Raw genomic sequence first — 23,069 nt, forward strand, 5'->3', positions numbered from 1 at the left:
CTGAGCATGGTGAGGGGGCAGCCAGGGGGCATACCTGCTGCCAGTCTGGGTCCCGGCTACTGGCCCCACTCAGCCTCCTGCCAGCCTCGCGTTCTGTTCACTCAGCTGAGCGGGGCCAGCGGCCGGGACTCTGGCTGGCAGCCGCGTGCCAGGCAAAATCAGCTCACGTGCCAAAGGTGGCATGCGTGCCATAGGTTGCCAACCCGTTATATACACTCTTTTACTTAATAATATTGGTTAATGTCACTTTATGATTAGTCTACTAATTTTTGTACCACTCTCTGTACAGATCATGAACTTTCCACAAGCTACAACGTATGCTAGTAAGCAAAGCTGCAGCTGCAAGTTTATCACACATTAACTCTTCTTACTATTTCTTTATCTACTAAGAACATGTTATTTACAAGGCCACTTGTGACTTTATGCTTTGTCTAGTGTTTACCTCTGTTTTCTTACTTCTGTTCTGTTTTATTGTTCATGCAAGGCTTATAGACAGGAGAGTAGATGGGGAGATAGATGCACCAGGTAGCTTTCAGCTGGATGACATCTGCATGCAGGGGTAGCCTTTGCATTCCTAAAGCAAATATTACCCTGGGATTTAAATAGTGGCTAGACAGATGTATATATCAGTAAGTCTAGCCTAGACAGCATCTAAATTAAGAGGTTAATTAAAAAATGAAGGAAGGAAAAGACCCTCATGCTTTGGGGTAAAAGCTAATTTACTGTGGGAGTTGAGAAGGAATTTTCTTTCCTTTAAAGTAAGTTTAAATATAATAATAAAGGTTTTTATACTGTCCATTCAGGCATCAGGTGTCAGACCACTGCTCGAGAAAGGATGCTAAACTAGATTGATACCAGTCTGTTTTAACATGGCAGTATCTGAAGTATATATGTAGCTATAATATTACCTTAATGTACTATGGTTCCATAACAATATGTAACACACCTTAGAAACAATAGCTGCATTCTTGCAAAACAGTTTCCCCTCACTTCCCCTGCCTCCATTCTATTCAGATGGAGTAGGCGGATGCATAGAGCGATTACTTTCAATTCTGTTTGTTAGGTTAAGGAATAAAATACTAGTATGACTGAAGCTCATAATGTGCCAGAGAGTCTATTCGAGACTTCAGTACCCATGACCTACAGGGAAAGCAGAGATTCTCAGAAAGCAAATTGCCACAGTAAAAAGTGAAACACTGAATACTAATAAACCTTGTTAATTAACAAGTCATATCAACTTCCTTCAAGTTAGTTCTTCTCACCCTCAAGATAACACTTCACCAAGATTTATTAGCAATATTCCTTTAAAACCATTGGAGGGCAGACTTGAACTGGAAGCTATTTTTATTACTTTCAGTTACAGGAATTTAAAATACCGGTTAGTCCCTTGTGTTCATAGCTGACAGTACTTTCACCCGTTCCCCACTACTCTAATTACTCTGGTGCTCGATAAACCCCACTTTACAATTGCTTCTTTGACAAAGGGAGAATGTTGTGCTGTGTGAGTTTAAATAAAGATGTGAACGGGGGAGTGGGTGACTCACTGTATTAGCAGCCACATATTATTCACAAAAGAGAATCCACATGGTTTACTTATTTTTTGATAGATAGATAGATAGATCTATATCTATATCTATGCATTTTACAAAGGAGGTCTAGATCATTATCCCCATTTTACAGCTGGGGAAATGGGCACAGAGAGGTGATGTGACTTGCCGGTTACCCAGAATGCAACTGGCAGAGTCGGGAATACGGACGAGATCATCCAATTCCCATATGCTCTCTCCACTAAGATGCTCTGTGCTTCTTTCTCAAGGAGTGAAAACTCCATGTCATGATCAAGTCTTTATAGGAAACCATACTTATAGCCTGTTTTATGCTCACGTTACCCAATAGTAATTTGACCAACATACACAGCCACATATTTAAACTTTGAAAACATCACTTTATTTTTAAAAAAGAGAAACTGCATTCAAGAAAGCTTTAGTGAAGAAATGATTGCCCATGCAGTCACTAACTTGTTTGAACAGTTGGATGCTGAGCTAGTTTTTCACATTAAAAAATAAAATCAAAGTAGGAAAAAAAGAGGTGCTGCAAAAAACCCTAAATCACCTAGTATAATAACTTCAATGAACATTTCAAATAAGGGGAAAATATTTATATGCAATACAGGGGTCAGTATTTGGCCAGTCCAAAATAAAAAATACAGAATTTCTTAGTGATAAGTTGAACACAATGTGCTGGCTGTAACTAAGTTATTGGTTTCTATGAACTATCTAGGAAGACACATTCCTGTTGCTCCATCTTGTGTGATGGAAAAGATGGTTAAAAAAATAACTACAGTATCATTTGCTTAGGAAGGGCGGGTTGTGATGTGCAAATTGTGAATTCTGTTTTAATATTCTCTACATATGGATAACAAAGGGAAAAATAGTTACCTTGTCATTTTCTTCTGGAACCCTGAGAATAAGCTTTGTGTGTCCTTGCAAAGAGTTGATTGTAAAAACTGAGCAGATACAGAAATGAGACTGTCTTTTAAAAAACACAATCTTTAAGTGTTTTAAAATAAGTCTTCCAGTTAGTATTTTGTTCTTTATTTTTCATGATATAGCAGTGTGTTTGAGGTGGAAATAGAAACAGAGGAACATTTTGGCTAGTGTGTTGAGTTTAGTCAACATTTTTATGCAAATAACCTATACTCCATGAATGATAGGATAATTTTAAAATAAAGGATTATGAGACTTTCAGACACAGGGATTCTGTGGCTTCCTCCCTGTTGTTTGTATCACAGTTTCTTTAATTTTATATTTTTTAGCATAAATAAAATACATGACATGCCCCGTTATCACAAACAGTAAGGAAATTATCACCAGCAACCCAAATTGTTGCGGTTGAGGAGCTAGAATAACCATAATGAAATGTACAAGGTCCATCAAGTAGTTCATAGAGCTCTGCACACCATTGACTATCCCACGCTCTGATTCTGGAATGTTCTCCTGAAGAAGCTGGGTCACAGTCAAGTCAAATGACCAAAGACCTGCAAGAGAACAGCGTTTTATTATAAAACCCAAGTGCTGTAAGTTGTGCACAAATTTGTCCTTTGGATTGCATAATATTCTCCTAAGGGAACGGAAAGCCCCATCCATGTAAAACATTTAAAACTACATTGAATATTGCACAAGAAAATAGATTGTAAGTAGCTGTCCACTATCAGCAGGGTAAGGACCAAATACCCTAAAAGGTTCCCAGCCTCCATCTTTAAATTCAGTGATTTCAAATTAGGAGAGCTATAGCAGGCTACCCTCATATGGAAGTCCACTGAGCCACACTTCCTATTGTGGCTATGTCCATCAATATTCAGATGATAAACCAGTGATTCCTGTTAAATACCCCTACTTTAGTGATGGAAGAATTGTGAAAAAGCTAAGAGCGTAATGACCTTAAAATAGCCATTGTAATATCACTAGAATAACTATATAATTCTGTTCTTTTATATCCCATCTGAAGGAGTCACTCACCTTAGAGAATTTTTTTTTAAATTATAATACAGTACATGGAATTTCTCTAATGCACATACCTTACACTGTACCTACAAAAACTAGTTTCTCCTCCCTTCTTAGGAAAGGATTACTAGGAAGGTGCTTTTATGAGGCCTCACAATACTAAAGTCTATAATACATAATCTACCATTTTGTAAGAAATTAATTTCAATTGTTAAAATAAGAATGTGCATTTCATAATGCATTACCTCCTCATTTCCCTTTTTCCTAAAAATTTGTAATGGGGGTATTAATTATTAGTGCAGATTAGCAAGGTTCTATGATAGTATCTCTTGGGTCCTGAGGTCCCTTCCAACCCTGATATTCTATGATAGTAGATATCATTCTGAGTGATATAAAAAGAATTACATGGGGAAACTGCAAGTTAAAATATGGAAGGGCCATCTCAGCTCTGTCTTTGTTTAGTCAAACTCTTGACATCCTTCATGTAACTTTTCTACTACTTTTGTGTTCATATTTAGTATAATTCCCAGACAAAAACTGTGTTAAAATGTAGTTAATGTTGTGAGTATATATCAATAATTTAGGGTAAACTACATTAAAGGGATATTGTAATGATCTCAAAACCAAGCACTGTAAACTTAGAAAATTCACAGTGAAGTATAAAAATGTACAATTAGGGAAACCAAAGCAACTTAGCTCTGCCCTGTCAGACTCTTCAAACATTCCATACACTTAAAACTCATTGAGTTCTTGTGCGCTTGATTTTTTTTCTTTTGATTAATGGTAATTTTTCCTTGTAATTCATCATAAATTATAGTTGTCATGACGAATTGCCCTCTTTCAAAATGGCCACCTTCTAATGTTCTCAATGGCACTGAAGGCACAGCTGCCCATAGGAAAGATGATGGCTTCCTTGGCTGCAAGGAGGCAGACACACTCAATCAAGAGAGTTCTACACAATTCCCAAAATGGCCACCGAGGGAAACTGTAGTTTTGGCCTTACTTAGAACAATAGAAGATGTCAGCCATTTTGAAACAGAGTAGCTCTTCACGGAAATCTTGAACTAAAGTAAACTATTGTATCTTTCAGCTTCTCATGAAGGAGAAATTTTCATTTATGCACAACAGGAAAAAATGACCACTAAATCATTTTTGTTAATGAAAAGAGATCTGACACTACATTTCTTAAAGGCCCCTTTTTCAATTAATTTTAATTCCTAAACTAATTACCCAATTTATTTGTAGCTTGACAGAAAATTGTGTATTCAAAGAGCAAGTGCTGTCATTTGGGGGAGGACATGCATATTTACCATACAGGGTTGGATCCTTGTTTTATGTTCATAACGCAACCTTAACTATAGTTACCAATCCCTCCATAATACGTTTAGACTTTTATAAAATCAAAACAAAGTAAAAAAAAAGACTTGTTACATGAAATAAAAATAATATGCAAGGGATGTACCAAATTTATATTTTAAAATGCACTAAACTTTTTAAAAAAAAACATGACTAGACTCACTGGATAATTCCACTGCACCGTTATTTAGTTCAGGAATACAAGGTAGGCTTGTTTGGTTTTGTTTTTCTTCTCTGTCCTTTTAATTGCTGTGTGTAAAGTTAGTGCTCATTAAAACTGTTGTACTAACACAATAGGTTAGAGCCCGGTATAGACTGAGAGCATGCATGTAGGAACCACAGTTCTTCATGATACAATCTCCATTGGCTTCAGTACACAGCTATTTGCTAACATACAGTGACTTTGCTATTCCAACATGGCCTGCTCTTGAACAGGCTGCCAGTTTATAACAATTATAGTTTTGTGGATGAAAACTAAGTATGGCACTGAAACGGGGTCGGTGCAAGGAAGTTTCGCACCCTAGGTGAAACTTCCACCTTGCGCCACCCCCCCAGCTAACCCCACCCACCCCTCGTGGTGGCAGCTAACCATGCCCACCTTCCCCTCCCACCTGAGGAGGCCCCCCCCACAGCAGCTAACCCCACCTGCCACTGCAGCTAACCCACTCCCCCCACCTGGGGAGCCCCCTCTTGCAGCAGCTACTCCCTCTTGAAAGCCCCCCCCTCCACGGCAGCTAACCCAGCCAAGGGACCCCCCCCGCAGAAGCTAACCCCGCCCCCTTCCACAGCAGCTAACCCCCTCCCCCCTGCAGAAGCTAACCCCACCTCCCCACAGCAGCTAACTCCCTTCCCCCCCCCCGCAGCAGCTAACCCTGCCCTCCATGGCAGCTAACATCGCCCAGGGAGCCCCCCCTGGAAGCTAACCCCGCCTCCCTCCACTGCAGCTGACCCCGCCCACCGCAGCAGCTGACCCCACCCAGGGAGCCTGCCCCAGCTCTCCTTCACTGAGCACACCAGGGCTGCTCTAATTCTCCTCCCCTTCCAGGCTTGCGGTGCTGATTGGAGGAGACTTAGAGCAGGGGCTGTGTGCTCAGTGAAGGAGGTAGAGTGGAGGTGATCTGGGGTGGGGAGCGGTTCCCCTGTGCGCGCTGCCTCCCCCCCGTTACTGCGGACTGCCTACCCCTCCCCCCTGCCCCAGCTCACCTCCATTCCACCTCCTCGCCTGAGCGGGCTTTTAGGCGCCCTCAACCACTAGGTGCCCTAGGCAGCCGCCTAGTTTGCCTAAATGGTTGCACCAGCCCTGCACTGAAATGAGACTACCTTTCTTCACTTATGAATTAATAAAGATTTGAACCTAGACCTCCAGTGGTGACAGGCTAGCATGCTGAGGATCACCGAATTCCTCCCTCCGCCCCACACCTTGTAATTTGGTTTACTAAAATAAGATTTATAGAAGTAGTATTGTCTTTGTGATGCTACTTCTCCCCCCATCTTTTCTATTTCTGCAGCATACTTCGGATTCCATGAAAATGCTAAATTTAAGTCGGCTAGCAATGCTATAATAGTAGCATGAAATGTCATTGTCATGTAGATCAGTGTTGTTCCTCTGAGAGCCCTACCAATAATTTCATGGGGAAATCCTGAGAATGCAACATAATTGTTTCATTAAAACACAGATATGCTAAAGGCAGTCAAACTGACTAGAAATATTTGCTAGATGTCTATTAATGAAGACTCAAATGCATAAATGACATGTACTATCTGCATAAAATAGTTGAAGAACATGCTGAATTGGCATGTGCATGAGATAAACTAAAATTACATTTTATTGACAAGCAGTTCACGTAATCCTGGGTAACAGATAGTGAAGGATTATTTAAAGGCATCTCAATATGGATGCAGTATGAATACACAAAATATAGTTGTGACTGAATACACCCCTGTATTCACACCTCACACATTATTGTAATACCCTTTGTACAAAATATGCCTTGTGATATTATTTGAAAACTAGTAACTCGCTGGTCAGTAATATCGTGATGAAATGTGTGTAGTAACATTATATGTAAAGTTATAAACATAAGTTGAAATCAGGTCTGAAGTGTGTTTACCAGACTAGTCTGGATAAACCAATTTCTCAAAGAGACAGGACAAGCTGATGCCTCTAGCCATATGTCATCAAAATTGATGGGCCATCATCTGTCAAGTGGCTGTTCTTTGGCAAAGAAGGATGGCAATAACAGAGTAATCTACATTTTAGCAAACAACAGCATGGAACCTCTTTCACCACAACACTCCATGACTCATCCTCACAGCAGGAAAGGGGGACTGGACTATAAAGTGAGGGACAAAAACACCCCAAGTTTTCTCTCTCTTTCTCTCTCTCACCTAAGACGACAAAAGAAACAGCCTTTGAACTTTGGGAGCAGATCCTGGCCTGAGAATTTGGTCAGCAATGTTACCGGAAACATGTGGTAAGGGACTTCACCTTGAGTCTAGTTTGTTAAGTTTTAGTATAGGAAGCATTTTATATTTATTTCTCTTGTAATCATTTCTGACTTGAATGCCTTACACTTGTACTCACTTAAAACCTATCTCCTTGTAGTTAAATAAATATGTTTTATTCCTTAAATCAAAATTAACCCAGTGTTGTGTTAAACTGAGCGGTGTGGATTATTCCATTTAAAGTAGCAAACCGTTGGACATTGATTCCCTTAGAGCGGCTATGGTCCTAAAATATCTGAACTGTCCAGGAGAGGCTGGATAGTGCAAAACATACATTTTTGGGGGGAAATTCAGGACTGCAAGTGTGTTTGGGCCACCCTACAACTGATAACCGAGGCTGATGGAAACCAGAGTGTGACTGAAGTGTGACTGGAAGGATTCAGCTACACATCGACACTCAGGCTGTGACCTGCATGCTGTTTGGCTGTATGTGAGGAGCCCAGGTGGGGAGCTACAGCAGCAAAGCACTGTGAGGCATCGTAGGTTGCAGGGCAGGGGTGACAACCTCTCACTGGTCTGGATTGTTCCCTGAAATGTCATAGTAGTAAAATCATGTTTATAAGGCAGCTCCATGCAAGGCTGCTACAATTAATAAAAATCCCTATACCACACAATCAACTACTTTGCATTCATATTTAAAAATAAGGTTCTGAATAGTGGAGCAGAAATACAGTTACAAGGCTCTGAAAATTAGTACCTGCTATGCCAAGGTGCTAAGCATCCTTAATTAGGCCCTCACTTTCCACCAGCCCCAGAGTAAGTTAAGTATGTTTATACATATACAGTCATTAACTTGATGAAAAACAGGATAATCTTTCTGAAAGTTCTGACTAGAAAGTGATTTCATGCCAAATGGCATCTCTTTAGAAGCCTCAACATCCTCTCCTGCCCCCCGCCCCCCATTACAAACCTTTGTTTGTGGAATGGTGCTACCTGTGAGGAGATTCATATTAAATTATCTGAATTTTCTTACCTTAAGTACTAATCACTAATTCTGCTACTTACATATTTAAAAATACAGCAGTCTGGCACAACTGCTGTTGTACATTCTGTGCTTTCATGTACAGGGATTTTTTTGACTGGTTCTAAGCCAATGGAACGTCCATTTGCTCAAATGATTCTGTTCTTAAGATTAGATTAGAGAGATTTTGTTCCTAGTTATTTCTGTTTCCAAGCCTATTATATATGTTTGTACTACATCCTAATACTTAAGAAAGTTACTGTATTAGTAAATTAGTAGCAATTATATATATATATATATATATATATATATATATATATATATATATATATATATATAAAATGCATTGCTACCATGTAAGCGGAAGTATTGTCCAATGGTTAGGGTTCGAGCCTGGCAGCTGGAGAGGATGGTTTGATTCCCTGGTGTGCCACACACTTCTGATGTGACCTTGGGCTAGTCCTTGTGTTTCAGTTCTCCATCTGTAAGGATCAGCAGGACTTGATACTGAGCCTGCAGGGCTCCCAGCTAATCAACATCCCCACATTGCCACCTAGGAGTAGCTGGAACCTAGCTGACCCCTGTGATCCACAATTTGCAGAGGCTGCATGCCACGGGAAGTCCCACCTCGAGTAATCCAACTGACAGTTCTTTTAGCAATCCCACATTGGATCCTGTATCTTATATAAGCCCCTGGGACATGCCAGGAAGTGTCCAGGCAACAATATGTATCCCTAGCTAGCTGCCATGACTGCTCTCCTTCTGAATTGTCTTCAGGTATTGACTTTGGCTCTGACTTGGATTCTGCCTCCCAATCAACCCCCCACCGGAAACCCAATACTGACCTTGATAGTTGGTATTGACCCTCGGCCTGACTCTGGCTCTGACCCTGACCTTCAGCTTGACTCCTGACTCGGACTCTGGCTTTGACCGGAAGCTCAACTCTTGACTCTGACTCTGACTCTGACCCTGGCTTCAGTTTCCAACTCTTAAGCTCCTGCCACTAGTCCTGCCTACCTTCTTCCAGAATCCCGACACCATCTGTAGAATGGGAATAACAGCACTTCCCTATCTAACAGGAGTGTGGTGAGAATAAATATATTAGACTATGAGATAGTCAATACTGTGATGATGTGGGCCACATGTAACAGAGATCATCACATCTGTTTTTTGTTTATAGAATCATTTACCCAGTGAAGTGACTCCACATGTGGTGGCAAATTGCATGTATACTTACCAATTCTGGCTAGTATCACCCCTGAGAACAAGAGAATGATTGAAATATAGGATTCTGGGTGATCGCTCCCATGCATGCTGTCCAACAGCACTGTGTTATTAGTCCAATGAATTGAAGAACGATCTGGCAGTATGGGTTGGTTGATGTTTCTTTGGAATGGGTAAATATGCAGCTGGTTCTTTTGCAGTGTCTCTTGGTTTAAGGAAGAGTTCTTACTTGTGAGAAGAGAGAAAATACCCAAGTCAAAAGGACTGCCGGGGGCAAAGACTGAAAACACACACAGCATTAAACAGCTTACATGGAGGAGGCTGGATACGACTCCTGTGACAGCCAAGCCATAATGTTTCCTTAGCTTAGTAAACAAAATTGTGCCCATTAGTCCTGAGAAGGCAGAAAGTGCCATGAGTATGCTGAGAAGAGAGCCACTGATCCCCTGCGTGTAGGCGTACCCTGTAGTGATACAGTCAAAGCCAAGCACTGTGGTGTACAAGAAGGCTAAACCCAAGCCTGCTAAAAAGACAGACTGCCTATAATATGCTTTCCAGCCATCTCTGCACGTACACAGCATCCTGTGCATTTTTCTGAAGCAAAGAGGCAGTTTTGTGACTGACTTGCGTTGCATTTCAGGACTGGATTTCTGCTCCGTCGGTGCCTCTGGAATCCCAGGTTTGTTGATGAATTCAACAACAGCTGAGCAAATGGGAAGATCCCCTGTAAAATACCAGTCAGAAGGTTTTAATGGTTCTGGTGGCAACTGCTCCACTGTGCAGTAAGCTGCAATAAGAATTCGTGCTTTCTTAGGAAGAGTGGACCCCGACTGATCTGTTCAAAGCAGCTGCTAGAAGGCAAAGATTAAAGGCATTTGGAAGCATCAACCAAAGGGAGTTGAAAGTGGAACTGTTATTAATTAGCCCTGAATTACTTCATTTGACCTTTTCGGGTGGAAGGCATAGCCTTACATCTTGTCCAGAGAGTGACATGACAAATTGAATCACAAGTTTCTCTACTGTGTTGGTAGCTACATTATGAAAGCATGCCATTGACACTGTCTATATATTGGTTAAGCCAAAATATTTGAAACAGGAACAAAACATCTCATACTAGTTTGTCTGTTTGCTGCCACCAATCCCTCCCTCCCCGCCCCAAAATAAAGTTAAAGTAAGGTCAGGCAAATCAAGTTTTAATCAGAACTAATGAACTTAAGGGGGAACTTGTTAAGTAAAAGTTTCTGGCTCTGTTTCTACTCTTTTGGTTCAGACATTCAAAATGGCACCAGATCCAGTATGGGATTTATTGCACACACAAAAAAGAAACATTGGCTGGAAACCCAATATCCAGTTCATCATCATCTATATTGCAAGCTTAGAAAAAAAGAATGGTGTTTCAATACAACTACAAAATAAAGATTTAAAGGTAAATTAGATACATCTCAGATGTATCATGGTTAACTTTACTGTGCATATTTTGGAAGATATTTAGAAGTTTAAGTTCCTTAAGATTGTTTTTAAGCTCTGTTATTGGAACTAAAAGTGATGACTATGATCTACTGAGCTGAGGAGAAGATTAGGACCCAGAAACTCTTGAGTTATAATTTTGGTGCTAATACTGAGTCCCTGGGTAAATTACTTATGTCTCTCTCAGATTTCCCACGTGTAGAAGCGAGATAATACTATTTTCAAACTTTTAGGGCTTTTGTGAGGATTTGACATTTAGTTCTTACAAAGAACTTTGAAGGTGTAGAGCACTATAACTGCAACTGTAATATATATGCACGTTTACTTGCCCCATCAAAGGTATTTCATTTTTTTAAAGGCACATGATACTTTTTTCTATGAAAGAATGAGTTTTCAGAAAATGTAAATTATTCTCATATTTATAGTCAGTTTCAGTTTTCTCCAGCTAATTCCATCTAAGTGAATATATCATCCATCAAGAGTAAGTTTAGTTTAATTACTATTAATGTTTGTAGAGTACTTTGAAAATGTAAGTGCTAAGTGCTAATTACCCTGTGTGTGAGAAAAATGATTGTAAAAATGTCATTGTGAGGCTCATATTTCAGTGCATAAATATATATCTTATGCGTCATACAAAAATAACTACATTAAAAGAGTATTAAGGATGGCACTCAAGCACTCAAAAGTTAGAAAATGCCAGAATAAATGCTTTCATTGCAACCTTAATTCAATCCCTTAGTGCATATGCATTATGATACAGTCTTTAATTACATGATTCCATATTTTTTCCACAAGATCCAGTACCTTGTTCAGTAAATGGGTGTTAATTCAATATTTCTTTTTATCCTCTTCATTCAATGTGTGGTCCAAGGACTTATTTAACACACATCATCCAAATGCTGCACTGAATACAAAATTATTAATTGCCTCATGGATGTTTCTGGAGTGTGCTCACCATAGTATCTGAGTGCTCCACAAACTTTAATTCATTTATCTTCACAACAACTCTGTGAGATTAGGAGCTATTATCATCTTCATTTTACTGATCGGGAACTGAGACACAATGAGATCAAGGCCAAAAATGTCTAGAGTATCCACTATTTTTGGGTGTCCAACTTGAAACAACTAGGTCACGATTTTTCAGGGCACTTAGCATTTTCTGTCACTTTAACGTACTCAAAGCATAGACTCAATTGACTCCAGTTGCAGCTGTGAATGCTGAACACTTCTGCAAACCTGGTCTCAGGTGCTGGGCATCCAGAAAATTAGGAATACACAGTTAGTGGTCACCTGTGAACATTTTGGTTCAGGGCTGCCCAGGGGGTGGTAAGAGGGGCGATTTGCCCCAGGCCCCACAGGGGCCCCCACGAGAGTTTTTCAGGGCCTCTGGAGCGGGGTCCTTCACTTGCTCTGGGGGCCCCAGAAAACTCTTGCGGGGCCTGGGCCCCCAGAGTTTCTTCCGCTCCAGGTCGTCGTCGGCAATTTGGCGGCGGGGGCTCCTTCCACTCTGGGACCCGCTGCCGAAGTGCCTGAAGACCCACAGCAGGGAGTCCTTCCAGCACTTCAGCGGTGGGTCCTGGGGCAGGTCTTCGGTAGCAATTCGGCGGCGGGAGGTCCTTCTACCCGGGGACCCACCACCAAAGTGCTGGGTCTTCAGCGGTAATTCGGCCACGGGGACCCCCACCACCGAAGACCCCAGGCTTCCTGAATCCTCTGGGCAGCCCTGTTTTGGTTTAGGTGATTTGTCCAGCATGTATAGGAACTCTGTGGCAGAGGTAGGGAGGGATACACAGCCATGATTCTTCCCCAGAACACTGAATGAGGCCGGGGTCCCTATGGGAAAAATTAGTATGTGATCATGTCACTGAAGACTATGTCATAACGCATACACATGAGACGGTCAAATTAAGATTCCCTAGGTAACTTTAATTCTGGCATTTCCTAATGTGTGCTCAACTATACAACCTTAGCATACTGTTAATGTAGTTTCTTTTTTAATGTAATGTTCGAAACCTAAGTACAAAGTGGAAACACTGAAATTCTATCATGTGGAAGCATACTGACACTCCCACTCCCCGCAGCTTGGATCAGCAACATGATTTGAACTGTTAGACTCACTGCATGGACCTCTACCACTTGAGCTAATAGAATAACTAGTAGCCGTAGTAGGCTGTTATGTGTGAAGCAAGCAGAGTGGGGAATGAGACACACACTTTGCCAGTGGGTTTCACAGCTACTTGCTGAAAACAGAATAGATACTCCGGACTCCTAGATTCAATTCCAGGTTTTGTAGGGGAGCATGTTCTAATGGTTAGACCCTTCTACCACTGTGACCCTGGGCTGTGCCTGTGTCCCTCTGCTCCTCCAACCCCTTACCCCACTCCCTCAGCTTTCCTGTTCCCTCTCCTTCTACTCCTATCCAGTCTCTTCACCCCTTCCCTGGCTCCTCCCCCATCACTCTGTGTTCCTATCTAACTGTCCATCCCTCTGACTCCTCTTCACTTCCCCTCTTCTCCTATTCAACCCCCACTCCTGTAATCCCATTCACCTCCCCCTCTGCTATTCCTGCCATCTACCCCACACATAGAGATGCCTGTCCTTACCAAAAAAAACCCACTTGTGGATGGCTAGTATGTTCTCATTAGTATAGTCAACAGAGGGTATGTCTACACTACAGTGGCTACAGCAGTACAGCTATGGCACTGCAGCTGTGCCACTGTAATGTAGACACTTCCGATATTGCCAGAAAGGGTTTTTCTGTCAAGGTAGTTAATCCATCTTTCCAAGAGGAGGTCATAGGCACTGACCCCTAGGGGAAAAAAAAGAGTGCTTAGCACCCACTATCACCACCTGCCCATCTTCCCCGGCCCCTCCCCCCCACCGGCAGCCCCACCAATCAGCTACTCCCCCTCTCCATGGCAGGCGGCAGGTGCTGGGATCAGCTGTTCTGCAGCATGCAGGAGGCACTGAGAGAAGGTGGGGGGAGGAGTTAGCACCAGGAGCATTTGGGGGAGGGGGGGAATAGGGCAGGAAGAGGTGGGGTGGGGCCAGAGCTGGGGCAGGAAGATGCGGGGGGTAGGGCCTGGGAGGAAGCGTGGGCCTGGGCTAGAAACTCGGTGCCTATGGAGGAGGCAGCTAGGTCAATGGAAGAATTATTCTGTCGGCCTAGCCACATCTAGTAGATAGATCTAACTTCTGCAGTCAGAGTATGAAATTTTTCACCGCCTTGAGCTATGTAGCCATCTTGATCTAAAACAGGGTTCGGCAACCTTTCAGAAGTGGTGTGCCGAGTCTTCATTTATTCACTCTGATTTAAGGTTTCGCGTGCCAGTAATACATTCTAACGTTTTTAGAAGGTCTCTTTCTAGAAGTCTATAATATATAACTAAACTATTGTTGTATGTAAAGTAAATAAGGTTTTTAAAATATTTATGAAGCTTTATTTAAAATTAAATTAAAATGCAGAGTCCCCTGGATTGGTGGCCAGGACCCGGGCAGTGTGAGTGCCACTGAAAATCAACTCTCGTGCTGCTTTCGGCCCACTTGCCATAGGTTGCCTACCTCTGATCTAAAAGGTAGACCAGGCTGAACAGGCACATCTGTAGCTGAATCTCACAGGATGTCTATCTGCAGGTGGTTTGCTTGGTATTTAAAAAAAATTCTTCATCAATAATGGATAAAGACTGTCCTAAGTGGTAGGGAGTGAACAATTGCACAGGATACTTTTCCTCAGTGAGAACAATGTGTTAGCTTGAATATCACATACAAGAGCTTGGGGAGTGGAGGTTAGTATAATGGATTTCAGCTAATCATCCCTGCACCAAATTTGTAAGGCTTGGTTTACACAAAGCAGCTTATGTTGACCTGTCAGTGTACACACTACAGACTTGCTCCCACTGATATAAGTGCCCTACTGCACTGACATCATAACTCCACCTCCACAAGAGGAAGGCTTATGTCGGGGTAGTTAGGGCGGCACAGTGTCTGCGTAGACACCGCATGTTACTTACATCAGCTGTTGGCTGTCTTGTCAATTTCATGGCTGGAGTTGTGAAATTGATGAGCAAGCTGGCTCCCCAGCTGGGCTGCTGCTGGGTCTTTGCTCCAAGCTACCTGTCACCTAGGCTCCCAGCTTGGGGTACAGCCCAGGCTCCCTATTGGGAGCCCTGCTGCCCTATGGTCCCACCTCCCCATTGGGAACAATACAGACCACTGGACTCTAGGTACAGATCTCCCTACCAGAGGTGAGAAAGCCTGGGTGGCTTCCCCTCACTCTCATCTGGGAGCAGGGAGGTGAGAAGTGACTCCTAATGGGGAAATGTTTGGAGCTGATACCTGGCTCTCAGCCCCCCACTCTGCCCCTCTTCAGTCAGTGGAAGCATTCCTGGTGAGGACGCACACCACTGACAGGAGGGTAGTGTGGACCTAACATGGGTTGACCTAATTTGTGATTTTACTGTCTTTTTTCTTAAAATGTCTAAAAGCATCAAGTAGTATTATGTCCCAATACTACCTGCTAGTACAGACTCACCCCCATTGATGTTGCATCTGCTGATTAGCATTAGTAAGGCTGAGCTCCAGGCAGGGGTGAAAGTAACAAAGGACTTACTGGTTCTCCGGAGTCCTGAGCAGGGGGCGTGGCCTCAACCAGAAGAGGCGGGGCCTTTAAATTCCCCAGGCCCTTAAAATCAAGATTTAAAGACCCTGGGGCTCTGACTACAGCTGGGAGCTCCGGGACCTTTAAATCATCCTCGGACCCCTGCTGCCACTATCCCAGGGCTCTGGCAGCAGGGCTCACGAGGCGATTTAAAGGGCCCTGGACTCCGGCCGCTGCGGGGAGCCCCAGGCCCTTTAAATCACCAGCCGGTCTGGTCCGGAATGGTGTACTGGCTCTTGCTGGTACACCATACCAGGCCGTACCAGCTTACTTTCACCTCTGGCTCCAAGAAGTAAGGTCGATGTCAGAGGAGTTGTCTTAAGTGATCTAGTCTCCTGGCATGAGTCTGGTGAAACCTTGTTATGGGTTGGGTTAAAACCCCACTGAGATTGATAAGTGTGAACTCACTCTTTCAATTAACATCACTGTAAACATAAGCCCCACCAAAAACAAAAGGTGTGTGTGAACCTGCTGAGGAGCTTTTGGGCTGAGTATTGTTTTGGGTATGTGTGTATGAGAGTGTGAGAAAAAACACTGCTATTGAAATTACTGATATGGCAGACAAGAACAGAGAGAGGCAGAGGAAGAAAGGCAAGAAAAGTCAAGCAGGAGCCTGTAAGCACAGTGTGACCCTGGAAGAAGCTAGAGAGAGCGCTTTGGGGCTGGGTGTTGGCTAAAGAAACTTGAACTCTGTAAGTTAAGAAACTGATCCTTTTCTTACTTGATTCCTCCTGTGTTAAGAGAGGCAGGACTTTGCATATAAACAGAATTGCATACCTGACTATCACCAATTTCTCCCTCCAGCTAGAACATCTGAAGGGCCCAAACTTTGATGAGTGGTTCAGGTCAAAAATGGGCAACAGTACTAATGCATAACTTCCATTGTCATTAGTAGGAGATGGCCATGTGCAATGAGGCAGGAATTGACCCCATGGAGAACCACTAAAACAGGAAGATGGTCATTGGGGATACAATGCTCTTTTAAAGAGAGTGACAAAAAGAAACTGAATATTAGGGATTACATGCATTAAACCATTCTTCACTGACTTCTTTTCTTTTAGCATCTTGAATTGCTATGACAACCATCATTCTAAATGGCTATCAGATATAGTGGTTCAGTGACGTGCTGCAGGATGGTGCTCTATACCAAGGAGTACATAATGCAGACAGATGGATTCATTAAACAGTCTTTAAATCTCCCTGGCAAGGCATTAAACAATGAAGGCTCTGCTACTCTCACACCCACATGAGAGATTTCGAACAATAACTCCCCCTTAATGCTATTGCGAGTTGTGTATGTAAATCACCCTAATACATAAATCTGGAGAATTGACCCCCACATATTTGCTACTTGGCTTTTCTCTTTTCTTTTGATGGTAATTTTATTATCTTCATACAGTTCCTGTGGACTGACTCGTTGGATACCTTCTAGTACTCTAATTATTTGATGTGTAATTCAACATTTTGGATGTAAGCCTGTATTTTATAGTAGTACATTTTCTAAATGTTGGTGGGAGGCTGTTCTCCTATTGAATAGTACTTACCTGGCACATTTGTAAGTTCCACTTGTCTTTCTATAACATATTCTCCTGCATTCTGTTGAGATTTTACAGCCAAAGAAGGCACTAGTTGATACACCCTGGATAGGAATATAAATTCTACCAGAAGAGAGATCAAGTTCCATCCAAGAATAAATCCACAGCCAATGACATTAGAGGCCCAGGTCATAACCTGCCCCACAGACAGGGGAGCGAAGATATTTATGACTTGATCCATTCTTCTTATAGCTGCATTCATTCCTAGACATGAGGTAAAAACAGAATGCATTTCACTCTACATATATACATACACACACATGCATCAGTACTGACATGACAATTCTTCCACCTTTGTTTGACTAATAACACTAAAAACTCTATAGGCAGGGACTGTCTCATATTATATGAGTTATACAGCATCTCATCCTATGGAGTCTGAATTTCACTCAGGGCCTCTAAGTGCTACTGTGATAAAACTAATAAATATTAATAATAAATTATCACTTAAGTTATTCAAAAAGAGCAATATATTTTACAGAAGACCACATGAAAAATTACAGAAGACCACATGAAGTGACTGGGCGGGAGAGAGGACAGATAAAGATGTGCTCATGAAAGCTAGGGACTAATAACAGTGGTTTGAGTCTGGGAGAGCATGGAGAGACATGTATGCTTCCTTGCTCAGCTTTGGCAGTGCACTTTAATCTTGATTTACAAGAACCCTTCCTAATCTAGACCTGTGATGCTGCCAGAGAGAGACTTCCAAGAAAGCCTAATTGCAATATGTGGTGGTGGTGTGAGGTACACAGAGACTTTGATATGTCCTTTCACTTACGATTTGTGCCAGGGTTTGAATCAGGTCTCCCAAAGCAGAAGACAAGTGTAACCAACCTATTGTGCCATGTAGACTCCTGTCTAAATGGATGTTGTCAAGTCTCAGTAGTTGCTTCACCTGAAATAACTTTGCTACTTTTACTTGTTAATAAAAGCTAAGTAACTTTGCTACTTTTACTTGTTAATAAAAGCTCATTACTAATAAGCACAGTCCTATTTTTTATCTGACCAACCAGAAATTGGTGAAAAACTGAAATCTTTGTCACCTACACATTACAAGGCTTTCCCCTGAGAGAGAGTGCTTTGAACACAGCTCTATTTAATCTTCTTAGACTCTTATTAAGGAATGAGATTAAAAACTTGTTTCTAAATAAATATGTAACTATGTTTCTTCTATTAAATAAAGTATAGCTTTGACTCCAATGTAAATGAACATAGACTGTATCTAGCTCACCAGCTAGCTGGCCTCTGTTATCACCTGTGATGACCACAATCCAGTCTTTCTGAACGGTTATCGTCAGCGCTGTGCTTGCCAGGTTTGCCAGATCGGCTAAAATGATTACCATGGCATAACAGAACACCTTGTTGGAAGTGAATAAAAACCAGAGATTGGAATCCAAGAAACACGGTTACTCAGCTATTGCTGGCTGGAACATTACACAAAGTCTCAATAAAAATGGACACTTTCAGAGACAGGTTAAGTTTGCCACTGGAGTGAGTACATTTTTGCTAATTTGAGCAGCAAGAGCTTCTTTCCCATTAACGCTATGAGCCAGATTCTGTTCTCAGTTAAACCTCCCAAAAGCCAGGGTGACCCTATTGCCTTCAGTGGAGTCACTCTAGATTTAAAGAGGGGTAAATGAAAGCAGAATTTGCCCCTAAACCTGATAATCTTCTGCCATTATATCAAGAGGCGACTGTATAGGCTTTGCCTCAAATCAAGGGTGAACACTAGAGGGAAATATGTTAAAGAGGCTCAGTACACCAAGGCCCAGATCCTCAGCTGCAGCCAAGAAATACAGAGTGTTAAAGGGTGGGAGCAGGTGCCATGGTGGCTTTAAGCCCCCCACTCCTGGGGCGGGCCAGTCCCCTGAGGGCTGCTTTAACTTGCCCTGGCTGCCAACAGCTCCAAAAGGGCAATACAACAGCTGGGGCTCACCAGGATACAAGGAAATGCCTTACACTCACAGCCCAGGGTGCAGGAGGGGGATGGGAAGATGGAGGGAGAGGAAGAGCTGCTTCATTGGCTCTTTTCCCATCATGGGATCCAGTCTGTGAGGATACCCTGTGGCTGACTATACCGGCTTTCTGGCTGCTTTGCTGGTGGTGCTGTGTACAGCAACCACAGCACAGAGGAGATTCTGGCCCACAGTCAGTCTCCAAGATTAAAGCAAATACTTTACATGCATTATTAACCTACATAAAGAACCCAAGACTGAAATATTTAAAGTTTAATTTATCTGTGAAAGGCTCAGGTCAATAGACACTTACAGTAAACCAGCCGTGCCACATTTGCTCAATCTCGCTTTTGTAAGAGAACACCAACATCAGCACTACGCAGCAGGCAGTGACAGAGGAGTTCTGAATGAACAGCGATGCATGAGCAACTGCAAAATGAAACAACTCCTGATGTGATACATATCTGCTCAATTTTAAAGGAATCTCACAATTTCTGTCACTTACTACAAACAATCTGACAAAACCCTAGCAGCCACCTGAACAGACTTTTCTAATCAGAAATTTCTCAGCTTTGTGTGAAAGACAAAGAATGACACCTCATTCTCACTATAGAACAGAAATTCTATTTTCTGACCAGAGCTAAATCATAAGGAACATTATTTAACATTATGCAAATTCTGAGAGGCATGATTTACTCCCAGCTCATCTTCTGTGGCCTTGGGGAAGTTGCATTGGCTTTAGGCTCCCATATCACTTAGGCACTATTTTACTCTTAATCTCTCTTTCTCAGTTTCTCTGTTCAATTAGGATGATATAAAAGCTTCCCTCCTTAATAAAAACAGTGTGAGAAAATATTAATATTTTTAAAGCACTCTGAAGAAGACAGCAGTATAAGCATTATTGAATCACATGGATAGTAATTATATTCAGGGGTTTGTATCTCATAGTTAGGAATATCAAAATCAATACAGACAATTACCTTTATTTCTTGGTTTTCTATCAATCCAATCTCCAATTAAGGCCCCAAACACTAGTACTGAGCCAGCCACCACTAACCCAAAACCAGCTGTTAGAAGGAGATTATGTCCATACAATTCTATCAGGAATACAGACATGGCAAAGTGCCACATTCGATCTCCCTGAAAAACAGACAAGAGAAAACTTTATTTTTATTTTAGCCTCACAGAATAAAGCAATACCATGGACTAAATTAAAGAAAGTACAGAAAATGGGGCAGTCTGAATACTGAAGATTTAAAGTTGATCCATTTCTAAATCTCTGTTTCCAGATATACTACAGTGCTTCCAGAAATACAAATGCTTCTCAAACCAGGCTTCCCTTGATCATTTACAATGCAATAATTTTATCTGAGCTTATCTTACCCATATAGAAAGTGCACAGCTTGCATAAACCAGAAACCTTGGACCCATGAGGTAGCTCAGCACTGTATCTGAAACACATACATAGAAACCAAATAAACTTGCAAGTAAATTTTGTATGTACACAGGTGCATGTGCATCTGTGTGTGATTGATGAGGCTGGTGCTGTATAGCCAAGTAAAAAAGTGTACCTCACCCGAAGGAAGGTACAGTCTCACTATACACATTCACAGACGAAAGGGATGAAATTCTGCCCTCATGGAAATCAAAGGTAAAACTCTTATTGACTTCACTGTGGCCAAGATTTAATCCAAGATATCCCATAATGGAAACCAGAATAACACCTCTCAGTTCTCACAAGCAGGAACACTGTTGCACAAAACACCACATCAGAACGTTAATGGGGATAACCAAAAGATCTCTCCAGTGATGGAACAAAGCAGAGAGCTGACTAAATGAGATCATGTTGGCCCAAATCAGGTAAAATGAAAAATGATGTTCTTCTTTTCACCATAGGGGCTTTTGCACATAGCCAGTTAATCTCAATAAAGTAAATTACACGTGTGTTGTGCTTTCAGGGAAGATGCTTTTGGCTGTCAGACCCATGGGATTAATTGGTAGTTCTCAAACATTTAACATCAAAGGGCCTCGTTTAAAAGTAGGCTATGCCAGGCCTCTAATTTGCACCCACAATATTGCACTCTCAGTTAATGCTGGAGCAAGTGTTGGCATTTAGACACTTCTTCTAGTTACCTGATTTGCAGGGACAGATGGGAAGATGGTTATTTAAATTCTGTATTTTCTCCAGCAGTTCATGATGTCTGGAATTTTGTACCCACATCAAGTAAAGGACCAAACTCAGAAGCCATTTTTAAAAAATGAAGTCTTTTATACTTATTTTCAAGGAAATACTAGGTATCATTGTGCAGCTTTTATTCTAACTGTCTATCAAATTGATCAGTTTGAGGAATTACCTTTAGTCTGGCTAACAATGTAGTGAATAATTCTCCATTGTGTGGTGTATTGTGCAGTCACTGGTGCTAGATGGGGATATAATGTTATCATTCTGATCTGGTAGTGTTTTATACCCAATTTCCACAGGTAGAAATGCCCATACGAGGTACAAGGCAATGAAATATCAGGCCCTTAGTGAGTCAGTCTAGTATATCTTCCCTGTGGCCTATTTATGTGTTTTAATCCTCCATATCAGAGCCACTCTGTATAAAGCTCAGTCTCTCAAAAGTGCTGCCATATTCTCCATCAGTGTCTGTAGTTAGAGGGGGTGACTGTGTTATGCTTCTTATGCCTGGAACTCTGACTTCATTTTCATATTTAGTTGTCAAATCTGTAGCCCCACACATCATCCTTCTGACCTGAAACTGCATCATGAGAGGCAGAATAGTCATGTATATGGAAACAGTAGAAGGGCACATTTGGAAGACAGATTCAGTTGCTAAGCAGCATTTAAGTCGGGCAGTCATTTCATATTTCTGAATAAAGAACAAATATCTGAGAAAATATCTCACTTACGCATTTCTGCAGTGTTCAGTGGACAGACCAAATTGCATAGAGTGCTGATTAATTTAAAGTGGCAGAGAGATTACTTCAGTTCAGGAACAGGGCTAGATAAAATGATACGACAAGCTGATAATATTCAGCAGAATTACACCTGGCAACAGTCATTTTCATTTCTTTGGGAGACTTACCAATAAATCGGTTCTCTCTCCTGATGGGTGTTTCTGTCCATATTCTCTGACTTCCAGAGTCTTTTAGGTCTTCTGAGTCTTCCACCATTCCTTCTTACTGCAAATAAAGGTTACACGCATTGAAAATATATGCAAATTGTAACTACTCTGGCATGAAGTGTGGGACACTAGGTCTAATTTCAAGAGAAATCAGATCCTCCAATTGTCTGAATGAAGAGTATGGTATGCCTTTAAACAAGTCATTCTTTAAATTATATATGTGAACTTTTTGCTTTCAACTATAGCCAGATTATCAACAAATGGACATGTACTAATAAATTCCCTAAATACCCTTCGTCTAAGTGCAAATTATCTATGACTAAATAAATATCTGCACGCTGTAATTAACTATTCTAACAATAGGAGATAGTCTATGTTTATACTAAATGAGCCAGACTTCTTTTCAGCCCTGCAGTAGGTGACTGTTAAACATTTCTACATGAGCATTCATTTTAAAAAAAATCTTTCCATTCTCCCATAGCATTATAGTTACTATAATTAATGCAAATTAAATATGAAGGGAAAACTATCATTTCATTTATATAATCCATGAGCATTCAAAAAGTTAGGTATTTTCACTTCTATTAACCAGCTAACATGCTGTAGAAATCAGTTGCAACCAACAACTCCCTTAGTCAATGATACATTTATTTTTACTTACCATGCATGAACAGCAGGACCAAAATTTTCATGTGCTCAAGCTTTATTGTTTAGTTGATTC

General features: G+C 41.5%; 1 protein-coding gene across 1 annotated transcript; it reads right to left on the reverse strand.

Moving 5' to 3' along the window:
* Positions 1 to 290: 290 nt before the first annotated feature.
* LOC115644951 (solute carrier family 40 member 1-like) lies at positions 291 to 22,397 on the reverse strand. The gene is made up of 8 exons (XM_030549380.1): positions 22,310 to 22,397; positions 20,607 to 20,674; positions 20,204 to 20,363; positions 19,537 to 19,652; positions 18,500 to 18,626; positions 17,176 to 17,472; positions 9,563 to 10,384; positions 291 to 3,037 (listed from the first exon to the last, which is right to left on the reverse strand). Exons 1-8 carry the CDS (start codon positions 22,395 to 22,397, stop codon positions 2,745 to 2,747), a joined length of 1,971 nt encoding a protein of 656 aa, XP_030405240.1. The 3' UTR covers positions 291 to 2,744.
* Positions 22,398 to 23,069: the final 672 nt, after the last annotated feature.

This window comes from Gopherus evgoodei, chromosome 2 (genome assembly GCF_007399415.2).
Source record: "Gopherus evgoodei ecotype Sinaloan lineage chromosome 2, rGopEvg1_v1.p, whole genome shotgun sequence".
NCBI classification, from domain to species: domain Eukaryota; kingdom Metazoa; phylum Chordata; order Testudines; family Testudinidae; genus Gopherus; species Gopherus evgoodei.